Source organism: Lissotriton helveticus, chromosome 8 (assembly GCF_964261635.1).
Source record: "Lissotriton helveticus chromosome 8, aLisHel1.1, whole genome shotgun sequence".
Lineage (NCBI taxonomy): Eukaryota > Metazoa > Chordata > Amphibia > Caudata > Salamandridae > Lissotriton > Lissotriton helveticus.
This window is the reverse complement of record NC_136069.1, coordinates 336,688,577-336,702,527: the sequence shown is the minus strand read 5'-3', so window position 1 is coordinate 336,702,527 and position 13,951 is coordinate 336,688,577. Positions and strand designations below refer to the sequence as shown.

The 13,951-nt window shown below is 45.4% G+C and overlaps 1 protein-coding gene across 1 annotated transcript in view; it reads left to right on the top strand.

Moving 5' to 3' along the window:
* Positions 1-13,951, top strand: part of USP12 (ubiquitin specific peptidase 12) — a 401,704-nt gene that overhangs the window by 248,638 nt on the left and 139,115 nt on the right. Inside the window, exon 4 of the mRNA XM_078657114.1 lies at positions 6,612-6,844. Within this exon, the coding sequence (XP_078513240.1) occupies positions 6,612-6,844 (233 nt within the window). The remainder of the gene's footprint in view (positions 1-6,611; positions 6,845-13,951) is intronic.

Genomic DNA, 13,951 nt, shown 5'->3' with positions numbered 1-13,951 from the left:
CGCATTGTTTATTGTATTGCCCTGCACTGTCTTTCAAATAATAAACAGATTTAAACCTAAACATCTTATGCCTCTACAGATTTGACACATCAATGTTAGACTGTATATTTAAGTGCCTTATGCATGTTAGATCGTTGCACAGTATATCAACAACTCGCCCCATAATCAACGTTCTCCCTCTAAGTCCGTAGCTAAACACTACAACAAAATAAATACCCAGGCCAACCTCTCCCAACCCTCCCTTAATGTTACCTCCTTCCACATTTGAAACCCTTGTTTCTGGTCATTACTCATATACCACTCCTGAACCCCTCGCCAAGTAGATTAATACCAATCAGCAAAACAACGTCAGCGCTGTCCCATACCTCCAAAATTTGCGAGTGTAATCACCTTTCCTACATTATCTCAATCATCCTAGTGATCCCCTCTCCACACGCACTTCTTTTTAAACTCATATGACATCACCCCACCCTTCCAAATCCCCCGTCAACAATTAACTTCTATTAGCCATTCGCCTACCAACCCCACAACACACTGTGTCTACCATCACATACACCCCGATATAATGTTTTACCAAACCGTGTACGTTGCGTTAACCCACTTCCTGTTAATGTTCCTTTGTTAAGCCTCCCCTTCCAAATGTGCAATCCTCACTAGTTGTTACCCCTGTATGTGTGCTAAACCCTTTACCAAATTAGTTATTACCCCTACGTAAAAAACTACATCCACATCAATCCATACCTTTATTAATGAAAAAGTTGCATGGCGAAAATCCGGAAGCAACTGGTGTGCACTTTGTCGCCTCCCTTCTTTTTAATGTAATATACATCTCACCACATCCTAGTGGCTTTGTGATGTATAATTTTGCCTCCTAAAGATTTTCTTACATTTCATTGTATGAGTGACTATTTCTCACTGTTAGGTCTGTCAGTCTTATGGTGATCTTCCCCAAACTTTTGCTTTACATCTCCATTTTTGTTGATCTGCTTTTTGTTGGCCTTAGGACTCTATGCACTTTACCACAGCTAACCAGTGTTAAAGTGCATGTTCTCACTCCCTAAAAATGTGATAACATTGGCTTATGCCCAATTTACACGTTTTATTTACCTATAAGGCCCTGGTATAGTGGTGCTACATAAACCCAGGGCCTATAAATTAAATACTGTTAATGGGCCTACAGCCTACAGCACTAATTGCGCCACCCGCTTAAGTAGCCTGGCAAACATGCTACTGCATTCTGTGTGTTCAGGTTTAAACTGCCATTTCGACCTGGCAAAACAAACCTTTTGTCAGACCTAAAGCTTCCATAATAATAAATTAACTTCATCCCTAGGGTAGGCCCCACACAGCTCAGAGGCCAGGGTGCAGTGTATTCAAAAAGTTGGACATGTACTTTTAAGTTTTACATGTCCTGGTAGTGAAAAACTCTTAAATTCGTTTTTCACCACTGCAAGGCCTACCTCTCCCATAGGAAAACATTGGATTACCTTATACATGTAATAATGGATAACTTTCAATAGGGGGCAAATAGAAATCCTGAGTTTGCTGTCTAAAGAATTGTAATTTAAAACACTGTTTGATGATAAAGTTGAATTTTAAGTCACAGTTCTGAAAATGACACTTTTAGAAAGTTGGCATTCTCTTATCAACCATTTGGTGCCTTCATCCTGTGTCACATGACTATGTGTAGCTAGCCGTTGGTATTTGTGTATTGCTCCCAGACAGTGAGACTAAGGGAGAATAGGTGTTGGCAGTCTGGGCCGTCTGTGACTTGGTAGAGGGGAGGACCTGTCACCTGCCACACTTAAACATCACAAGGACTCTGCCTCAGCATACTTCCAAAGAGTTTCACACTAGTCTTTTGTGGCCCCAGACAAGCTGGTGCCAGGGCAGGGAGGCACCTCTGGTGGTGAAAACCCCTAGATCCATCTCCTACAAAGCTGGCACCAAGTATAATAATTGGACCCTCAGACCCAACTCTTCAGTAGACCTCTGGACCTACGGAAAACTCAGAATGACTGCTTTTCTGCTCTGCTGCAAGGAGGACTGCCACTCTTCTACCCTGCTACTCTGCTGCCTGAGTGAAAACGACTGGACCTGCATCTTGAAACCACCATAGTGACTCGAACAGCTAGTTGGCTTTCCTCCTGTTCAGATCCTCAGGAACATAAAAGGCTCCAACCATCTTGAACCCAGCACCTAGACTCTGTCTGCTATGATTCCTGCCCACCAAGTGGTGTCACCCCAGTCCTGGACCTGTGGAAGTGGGCTGATAGGTGCTCTGCCAACCCAGCTGTGGTCTTTTGGACAGAAGCGATGCAGCGAAACACATCTTCGCTTCAGAACTGCTGCTGCACAACACATACCCAATGCAGGAATCACAAGCCTCGGTTAAACCTCGGAACCGCCATTGCTCAATTCATCTTTGATGCCAGACCTCACAACACCACCTCAGCTTATCGGAACTGTTGCTGCATGGCGCATCCGCAACTTGGGATCTCGCAACACTCTGCAGCCAAAATTGAAGGTACTTTGTTCTTCGTACCTAACTTGGTCCCTGTATCCGGCCTGCGTTCCATTGGGTCGGCCTGAACCTGTGACTTTGTCCTGGTCTTCCAGATAACCACAGTTGGCTCTTTGTGCTTTTAGGCACTATTTTCACTTAACTCTTTACGGATCTCTGGTTCTACTGATTAGATTTTTGCTGTTTGGTCTCCAATAATGTATTAATATATACTTTATTTTTCGAAGTTGGTGTGGGATTTTTCTTGTGCTTTGCTTTCCCTTTATGATTGTTTAAGTGCTGCATAAATACTTTACACATTGTCTTTGAATTAATCTTTTGTGTGAAGCTACCAGAGGATTAAGCACAGGTTAATTTGGGGTTGCTTGTGACTTTACCCTGACAGGAATGTGGTTACTGCTTGAGTAGGGTCACCTCCCCCTCCCCCAACCAGTAACCCAATTTCCTACATTTTTCCTACACATACCTTAAAAATACAACACCATTTTTTGAGCCAGTCCTTTATCTCAGGTATGCATTCAAAAACAGATTTTTTTTACAGCAGCATACCTGTGAATTTTGCAATTAGTTGTACCGTGTCAGGGTAGATGCCAAGATCTGGAATGAGGGGTGGGAATTTAAGCCAATCACCACTTGGCCGACCAGAGAGTGGGGTAGGGAAGCCATGGAGAGAAGGTGGGCCTTGGAGCCAGCACTGCCCGAGCAGACTTTTGCCCCCCCCAAATAATTAACTTGGGTAGCCTCTTTGTTTAATTAACAAAGTGTTTATTTTTTCTGCTTTTAACAAAGACGTCTTTACTCTTTCTCTGGACACGTAGCAACAAACTACAGAACGCAGGAGTTTTTTTGCTACTTGTAACAGTGTCTGGATTTAACAAGCATTTACAATGCAATGGTCTCGGCATCATTAAAGGTAGAGCTATTGGCATTGCTCATGACAGTTTTTTTTAAATCATCAATGGATTTGGTGTTGTGTGAGTGGTGGAAGTCTGCACTGACGCATCACTATGCAGTCACACTCACTGCAGTCACTCTACAGTCACACTCACTCTGCAGTCATTCTGCACCTGCACTCACTCTGCACCTGCACTCACTCTACACGCACTCTGCCCTCACTCTACAGGCACTCTGCCCTCATACTTATTCTGCACTTACTCTGCATTCACATTCAGTCTGCATTCACTCTGCACCTGCACTCAATGTGCACTGACTCTGCATCTGCACTCACTCTGCATTCACTCTGCACTCACTCTTTCTGCACTCACACTCACTCTGCACTCACTCTGCACTCACTCTGCACCTGCACTCACTGTGCACTGACTCTGCACCTGCACTCTTTCTGCACTCACCTTGTACTCTGCACTCACTTTCTGAACTCACTCTCTCTCACTTTGCACTCACTCACTGTGCACCTGCACTCACTCTGCACTCACTCTGCATCTGCATTCAATTTGCCCCTGCACTCACTCTGCACTCACTCTGTACTCTGTACTCACTCTTTCTGCAATCACTCTGCACCTGCTCCCACTTTGCACTCACTCTGAATCTGCACTCACTCTGAATCTGCATTCACTTTGACCCTGCACTCACTGTGCACTCAGCACTCACTCTGCACTCACTCTGCACTCACTGTCATTCTGCATGCACTCTGCACTAACTCACACTCTGCACTCACTCACTCTGCAGTCATTCTACTTTCCCTCTGCACTTATTCAGCACTCACTTCTGTCACTCTGCACTAACTCTCACTCTGCACTCACTCTCACTCTGCATTCACTCTCATTCAGCACTCACTTGGCACTCACACTGCATTCACTCTCACTGCACTGATTGTGGTATAATAAACCAGGTGCAGACTTATTTTAAGCTTTGTACAAACGTATAGCGAGAGCTCAGATTTTAAATTACGTGCCACTGCTAATAGTTTTTAAGCACAGGACTCCTGTTATTGTGACTGAGAAAAAATGTACTCACCGAAGTAATATTAAACTTTATGCGCTAATATTGACACCGTCATTTAACCCCTTCCATGCTCATGACGAGCTCAGCTCGTCATGCAGTACACTGCTTGTGTGCTCATGACGAGCTGAGCTCGTCATGAACAATGGGATTGATCAAGCCTCAGCATGGAGGATTAATCCCTGTAGCATTGATGGTGTTAAAATGGTGTTCCCTAAATGACAAATGTATTTGTTTGGCGGCGTTTTGAACTTTTTAAATACATATAGTGTGTCTGCTTGCGTGTATGTTTCGAACAGCACTCGCCGACACCCAAGTCACTGCCGAAAGAATTTATTTAACAGGGGTTAAGGGAAGGGTGACTGTATCCTCTCTCTCGAGTCTACGAAAACTGAGACCCCCGGGACACCGTTGATAATACCCTGCTCGTCTTCCAGACCATCCGAAGGGGGGCCGCGGCTGTGAGACAAAACACATCTGAATTCTAGCACTAGATTTCCCACTTGACCCTATAGACTTAGTTCTGGTCACTGCAATCTCCCTGTGTCTCCATTAGCTAAGAAGACACATTTAATAGCGCTTAGAAACAGGCGAACACCCACAGCAGCTCTGTTAAAAAAACAGGCACACAGATTAATTTACACATCACACAAGCAGCGCGTTGTTTGTTTAGCAGTTCTCAAAAAACACAATGGTTGTTACTAGCATGAGACCTCTGGCCCACTCTGAGCGCTTGGAAGAGCCCTGGGTTTACCTAAGCGCTATGCGAGTATTGTACGCAATTAAAAGAACATCAGAGGATAGAGACAAATCGCAAAGAACACAAACCACCTTGCATTGTATTTGAGACAGGGAAGCAGTTAAAGAGTCTATAGAAACAGCTAATTGTGGCATGGACCAGCCAACCCCGTGCTTGGGGAAGTGACAGGTGCCCACACAATGCCACCCACTCCGCTGGGGGCGCAGGGGGTGGGGAGAGTACCAGCCTGCGTCGCACTTCCTGTAGTGCAGCCCTGCAGACACACAACCCTGAACCTTGGCACCTCAGTCCGCCCGGCCAGCTGAGAAAACTGATTGAGCCACGTTTAAAAATATTTACTTTATAAATACAATGCCATCAGAAATGCTGTGATTTTGAAAAGTGCTGAACGCGCGACCAGGGGGGGGCCTGGGGCGAGTGCAACGGGGGTGGCAGCGCAGTCATCATGCTCACCGTTCCACTACACACACAAGCTTTGGCAGGGAGCCAGCATGCGCGCACACGCAGCTGAAAAAAAAAGTAACTGGAAAGAGGTGAATGCGCGCCGAGCATCTGGCTTCAATTACCGCGGCCCCTGACAGCTGGTAATTGATGAAATATAGCCTTCTGCTGCGCGTGTCCGCACGGAATATGCAGGAAGCGGAGCAACTCTACAGCCTATGGCCTATTGCGTGCTGGCTTGTAAAAACACAGCCATGCGAGGGCCAATTACCATGCAGCTGACATATATAACGAGCAAAAATCACGAGCTTCTCTGGAATTCGTTGGTTAGATTTTCGAAGCCCTCACTAAAGGACTCTTAAGCCACGCCCACTTCGTGGGACGTAGGCCGAGCCCTAAAAAGTGACTAGTGTTTGCAGCAGAGAATTTTAATGTGTGCTTCTGTCAAAGCCAATGGGTCTGGCTTTAATGTGCAAATGTATGAAGGCAGCTAATGTGCATGCATTCGCATGCATTGCCACATTAAAACCATACCTAGTGACTTTCCCATTCCTTATAGTATTTTACCTTTTGTAAAGATGGTTTCAAGTTACTTTGGATGAAAGAAGGGATTTTAAAAGAATGCCCTACAAGGCGACTACTGTCTTGGTAAATTTTCTTATTACATTTTCTAAATAATGCCATTGACCCTTTCTTTTTTCAAATCATGTATTTCCTATACCAAGTAGTTGGTATGTAGCAAGAATGTACACTGTTTTTATATAGTTTGGTAGCTTTTATTAATGTACACTGATCCTTGTTCCACAAAAAAAGCTGTGAATACCAAAAAACTCGATTTTGCACCATTTTCTCTGCTTCTCTGTTGTAACAAATTGGTTATATGTCTTTCTGCATTTATAATATATCTTACAACTTTTACTGTTCTAGAGTTGTTTGATAACTACATGCAGCAGGACGCCCATGAGTTCTTAAATTATCTATTAAACACCATTGCTGATATTCTGCAAGAAGAAAGAAAACAAGAGAAACAAAATGGCCGTATTCCAAATGGCAATATTGACAGTGAAAACAACAACAGCAGCACACCAGACCCTACTTGGGTTCACGAAATCTTCCAGGGAACATTAACGAATGAGACCAGATGTCTTACTTGTGAAACGGTATGTTCACCTCTTTCAGTGTTTACTACAGCTTTCTTATTCTTTGTAATCTTGCTTGGCTGTCTGCTTAGATGTGTCTTTAGTTGCACACATACATTTTCTGTGTAAGTTATGATTTAACACGAGTTCTGGGGCACTTGTTGCAGAGGGTAAAGAGTGGGAAGCAAATTGGGTCCAGAGACACCTTTGCATCACTGGTCTTATAAATTCCCATGTTAACACATCCCTCGCCTACTTCTTCTCATACGTTCAGTTACCTCTCACTTGTTTTGCTTGTCATGAGGCCATTCGCAACTTTTGTCTCTCAATGTTGGTCATTTGGCTGTGGTTCTTCAGCTTCTAGATGCATTTACTTGTGGTATAAATTGCACGCTGCTTTATCGGAGACGGCTGATCACCATTTTCTTTTAGAGCACGTTGTGCAGATTGATGTCACACAGGGGGGTTTTCTTCTCAACTTCTCCCTCTTGTCTTATGCTTTTTTTTAAAAAAACTTTGTATGGTAAAAGTCTACCTGTATAATAACTCAAAAGGAGACCTGGAGTGATAGAGATGCATACATTATAGTTATGATTAATCATAAGAGTAATGCAAGAGAAAAAGTGTGCTAGTTCGCCACATGTATTCATGATTAGCAACAGCAGCATTAATAAAGCAAGTATTTTAAAATATTAGACATTGTGAGTTATTTTTCATTGGTTGAGCAGAGTAGTACTGACCACATCCCCACTACATGCCCTTATATTCACCATTGTCTTAGTTAGCACGTGCCAATCCATTTTGCGTCTACATTCTCATTAGTTGTTGGTAACGGACTGCAGCACATTTGCCCTAATTGATCTTTGCCACAATTAGATCTTGAATAATAAACAATTTTTGATATTCATTCGCCCCTTCCTTGGCTCAAGTCCCCTGCAGGGTAGCAGATTCTGTTAGTAACAATGTTAATCCCAGTTTCTAAACTGCATCCAGTAATTCCATAGCGCCCATAGCCTTCAAAGTGCTCCTGTGCCCAGACCCCAGGAAACAAGTTTCACGTTCAGTTCACTCAGATATTCATAGTCGATACCTTTTAAATTATACCCTTAGTAATATTTTCAGGTGAACCAATTGGACACCTGACCTCACTGACACCTCCCAGGCATATATAAGTGCCTCCTCCTAGAGTGCATATTCATTAACATAAATATCTTGTTCCCAATATAGCCTTATAGCCCGCCGTAGAGGGCTATACCGGCTATTAAAGGCCCTCTCCAGCGTTAAAGGCCCGAGCCGAAGGCGAGGGCCTTTAACAAGGGAGAGGGACTTGAATAGCGGTATAGCCCAGCTACGAAGGGCTATAAGGCTATTAGAACATTCTGCCACTGGAGGGTAGAATGTTCTAACAAAAAAGAACAAAGCCTTTTGGGAGTGTGAGGGGATTGGAATCCCCTCAGGGTCCCTGAAGCCTTTGTTCACAGCCAGAGCTGTGAACAAAGAAACATTGGAATGTTGGAGCTCCAGGCTTATACCAGCCAGAGCACTCCATTGTTTCAATGGAGCTCCCAACATTCCAATGTTCTAATAGGTCTTAAGGCCTACCTGTTCCCTTTGCTTACTGACCATTAGAGTAATGGATGCCTGAGATACAGCTTTTCTAGCCATTTTAGTTTATAGCAGTCAACCCGCAAATAATAATTCTTCGAGCATACCATTCACTTCCTTGATTCGAGAAGCCAGTGCATGCTTAATTTGCAGGTGACTTAAATGTTTCGAAACTCTGTAGCATGTATCAGTTATGAAATTTATATAATGCTATACATCACCCAACTTGTTTATACCCATGTCATCTCACCCCTTAATCCAGCTAGATCATTCACTCCCGGCATTCTGGGCTTGATGTAATTTCCACCTCTCCAGTCAGTTTCACTGGTGAGCCTGAGTCTTTAGCACCTAAGCCTCTAACCTGGGCAAATTGCCTGGAATTTACCCTGATTTATTACTTGTGTGTAGCCTATTTTTCCTTGGTCATGCCTATCAATTCTTAAAGTAGGTTTGTCCTTCAAGGCAAATGCTAATTCAGTCACTGTTATTAATTGTGCGCCTTCATTGTATTTCGTGATAGCTCGGAAGAGCAATCCATCCTCCGGTGTGTTTCTCTGAAGTATCGTTGGTGCAGTAATGGGAGTGACGTCCTCGAAAGTATCAAATTTGTTAAAAAGTTCAGTTTCATGAAACACATTTCAGGTATATCACCCAGCATGTTTGCTGTACATATGAATATTTGGGAAATATAGTAATTTTGAAAAGGGCTGCACAGCCCTGGAGTGAAAGATGTAGACTCTTCAAGCATGAAATCTCTATTCTAAGGTCATGGAGCAGCAGGCCCAGATTGTCAGTAGTAAACATAGTAATGTCTGTCAATATCCAGATCTCCATATATTTGAAGTGAATTCTGAGAGATATGAGAAACGTTGGCCCACATATTAGATGGAAACAGCAGAAAATTCAACAAGTCAATACGAAATCCTAAGCACTTTCCTTAACTATTGAATATCGATTTAGGCCTCTCCACCAAGTTGTCTGGGCTGGCTATGTATACCCATACATTTTCTGTTTAAAGAGAAATTGTTGTCCCATCCACCAAATCTTTTACATCCACTTATCAGGGTGTCTCTGCTTATCCATTTGTAAAGGATTGTATTGAGAGGCAAACAAAATGAGCTGTATTGTCCTTCTATGCGTAGTAAAAGTCTAGATTGAGTAAGACAAACTCTAGTTTTGGCCAATGGAATGACATTGTGTAAAATATTTACCTGTTACAGAAAGCAGGTTCCAATGCCTAATAATTTCAATATGAGAAACATGACCGATCATTCCAAAGTTGAACATCCAGTGACACCACTATGATTGGTTCTGCGACCAGCCCATTGTAAAATTTATTATGCAGCCTGCGCAAGCTAAACGTAGTCCAATATCATACAAACAGATTGGCTCAGATGGATAGGCATGGGGCATTTGTATTATAGCTAGTATTTTAGTTTTGCTGTTTAACTATGAAGTAGGCCAAAAAAAAAGCAATAATCCTGCACCTCGATTGCTTAATATATCACTATTCTTAATCCCCTGCTATGTTCTTCTTTCCAGCTGTTGCAACCCTTATCCAACATCTGCTTGCTGATGGGTTGTGCCATTTCTTTTTTATTCTATAGATATACCATTGGGTGTTGGCACCTTGCCAAATTATTTCTGCGACAATGTAGTTGTGGCCTCCTCTATTGTGATGCTTCCCATAGCAGTTAGAAAGTGAACTCTGCACTCTTAGACCAAGCTGATCAGATCTTCTGTCCCACAGGTCAGTCTGAAGTTATAAAACATTTGAAGGTAGGTAGTAAAAATTTCTCCCACTCTTTTTTTGACTATCTTTTGTTTGTCAGTGTCAGCATCTGATAAAGACGTCTAGCTGCAGATTCCTTACCTTAGAATTATCTCCAGGCATCAGACTGGATTCAGAAAAGTTTTGAGCAGCCCCCCTGCGTGCCGATAGGTGGTAATGTTCAACTCTGCGTTGCGTCATCCACCCTGGAAGTGACGTGCACAGTACCTACATAGACGCCGCCTCGGCAAGCTGGTGTGAGCTACCCCTCAGTTAATTTTTGACTGGCTTTTTGCGACTTTTTTTCAAACCTTTTTGCGATCTCACCCGGTTGGTATGTATGCCACCTAAGAAACCAGCTGGTTTCAATCCATGTGGGGCATGTCACAGGCAGTGTAGGTGATAGACCCCGAATTTGTGTTTTTGTGGTGTTTGGAGCGGGAAGACTCCTTGAACTGCAAGGACTGCCACACCATGCATCCCACTGTGCTGAGAAATCACTCCCTCAAGCTCCTCGCTGCCCAACGATGGTCAACTCCATAATGCTAGAAGTCCCGTTTAGGCAGAAAGTCCCAGCACTGATTGAAGAGTCTGTCCTGACGGTCATCGTCGCATTGAAAATCGTCGGGGAAGTCTGGTAAATGCTACAAACACAAGAAGGCCAAGAAGTCGAAGAAGTCTTCAACTTTACCTCGTCGTCAATGTCTTCTGACAAGACGAAAGCGTCAGTATTCCAGGCCCTGTGAGTCGAGGGGCCCTTAACCCCTTGGTCGCGGCGGTTATTCCGCCGCGGCGCTAGGAGGGAGGGAGGGCCGCGCGCCGCCGCCATGCTCGTGAATGAACATCTCCGTCACGAGCCACGGGCGCGCTGTGCTGATGATGGAGTGGTTCCGTCACGGTCCCGCCCGCTCAATTAAACCGTCGCGCAGGCGCGGAATTGATGCCGCGTAGCCGTGACGGAACCACTCAGTCATTAGCATAGCACGTCCCTGGCTCGTGACGGAGTGGTTCGGTCACGAGCACGGAAGGGATTAAACTAGGTCCGCTCTGCACTTACCTGGTTTTTATGAAGCCGGAGCGACACTCATCCAGTTGAAAGAGTTTTGAGACTATGTGCCTCATATTTGGGCAGATGGCCCCTCTGGAATGCCTTCAGGCCCCATTGGCGTGTGAGGGGCTCCTATTGGATCCACACCAGTGGGTTGGCCCTCTGCGCCTGTCGTGCCCCATGAATCCCTTGCTAGATCTGGAGCTTTTGGCGAGACTGAGACCTGCGTCAACACCTGCTCCAGTGCCCCCGCCCCATCATTATTCCCGACACAGAGCGCCATTGACCCACCCTGGCACTGACCGGGTCCATGCTTCCTGGAGGAGAATCAGTTCCTTATTTGCATGATAGGCCTGGAGAGGGAGATGAATGGGAAGGTTCGAAGGACCCTTATGGTTACCAGTTCCTTGAAGAAGAACAGGACAGCTGGTCTCTCCTCGTGGCATGGCTAAGGAGGAGGGAGCCTCGTTTGCGATGGTAGTGCATAGGGTAGCTTAGGTTTTGGACCTCTAGTTGACCACAGTGGCAGTCACAGCAAATGTCTTGACAGACGTGCTTCAGCTGGGAGTCTCCGCTTCTGAACCCCTTCTCTCTTTTGATGATGCGTTTACAGATGTCCTTCTTGGGGCCGGGTCCAAGACCTGCACAGGGGCTCCTGTGCATAGGGCAACCGCCTGCCGCCATTGCCCCGCCTCTGGGGATACCGGTTTCCTCACCCAACACCCCACCCCTGAGGAGAACTTGGTGGTCCAAGCATACATGTTGAGAATTAACCCTGGCGCATTCCCTGCCACTCCACCAAATAGGGAATCCAAAAGGCTTGGACTCCTTTGGCTAAAGAATGTTCTCTTCAACAAGTCTAGTGCTGTGGCCGGTGAACACCAAGTGCCTTTTGGACCATTATTCCTATGCGATATGGGACTTGGTGGCGCAAGTGCTGCCTATGGTCATACTTACCCAGGCTATTGCTAATGTGTGAGATGCAACAAAGTTCACCATAAGGTGTTCGCTCAGCATGACTGATTCACTGGGCAGAGTGATTTCCTCATTAATGACCTCGCGGCACCACGCCTGGCTGAGTACAAGTGGTTTTTCAGGTGATGTCTAGTCTTCCCTCATGGACATTCCCTTCAATGGCTTCCTTGGATAGAAGGCGGATCCAGCGCTGGAGCGCTTAAACAATAGCAGAGCTACGGCCACGCCCGTAGGCTTGTTTGTGCCCCTTCGCCCACCCCAATCTGCCTCCTGTCCTTTTCATGACCACGGATGGGGTCTCCAACCACACCCTTACCCTCCCAACCACAACAGCCAACAGGCTCCACAGCCTTTTTGTGGTCAAATGCGCAGGCCCCATTGACAGTGTGGAACAGGCAGCCAGCAGTCGAGTCAGTCCACCACTCCCCTGGCAGCCCTGGCTCCAAGGCTCTTTAGTTTGCCCACTGACCATCATGGGCATCCATTGTGGGTAGGATGCACCATCACCTGCCCCAGGGTGGTCAGTGACATTAGACCGCTGGGTTCTCCAGAGCGTCCAAAGTGGTTACTCCCTCCCCTTTGGGGCTACCTCACCACCCATGCCACCCACGTACAATTGGCTGACGGAAGTCCATCTCTCCTTGTACTACAAAGAAGTGCAGACTCTCTTGGACCAGGAAGCCATAAGTAGGTTGTGGTTGTTATTCCTGCTACTTTCTGGTGCCAAAGAAGGATGGCGGAATTTGTCCTATCCTAGATCTGCGCCTTCTCAACTTCTTCTTTAGGAAAGAGAAAATTAAAATGCTCATGCTCCCTAAGTTCTGTTCATCTCTCGACCCAGGAGACTGGATAGTAGCGTTGGATTTGCAGGATGCTTTTTTCCACATCCTGCGGTTCACAGTGGGCAAAGAGTACGGTCAGTTAGCCGTTCTTCTTTTCGGCCTTAGCAGCACCCCTCAGGTGTTCATGAAAGTGTTGGTGGTGGTTGCAGCTCATCTGTGGAGGGCGGGTATTCCAGCCTTCCCCCCTACCTCGATGATGGGCTGTTGAAGGCGGACTCACCTAATGCAGTCGTCAGACTACAGTGATGCTCCTGCATTCGCTGGGGTTCACTATCAACATGCCAAAGTAACACTTGACTCCCTCTCAGACGTTCCTTTTCTTCTGAGCCGTTCTGGACACATTGCAGTTTCCAGCCTCTCCTCTAGAGTGGCAAGTCCAGGATTTTCAGGCTATGATTCCGATATTTCAACTTTTATCCTGGATTTCGGTTGGACTTCCTCTGAGGCTGTTGGGCCTCATGGCCTCCTGCATCCTGCTTGCTACTCTTGCCCAATGGAATATGCGGGCTCTACAGTGGGACCTGAAGTCCCAGTGGGCAGAGCATCAGGGAAACCTCTCCGACATGGTTCAGATCTTGAAGGGAACCGCTAAAGATCTGCAGTGGTTGCTAACGAGCCACGATTGGATCAGTGGCAGACCCCTCTCCCTTCCCCAACCGGAGCTGACTGTATTGACAAATGCAAAATGAAGAGGTTCCCCAAAGAGACCTGATTTAAGAGCAGAATAGGGAGAAACCAAGCAACAAATGAAATAACCCACCTCCTAATAATACGCTCTGTAAACAAAGACTATAGCAGTACTCAACTTTATGTATTAGAAATATTTCTATTTGTTTTACTTGTTCAAAAATATATACGTAAACATTATTTTTATAGCCAAAAATTAT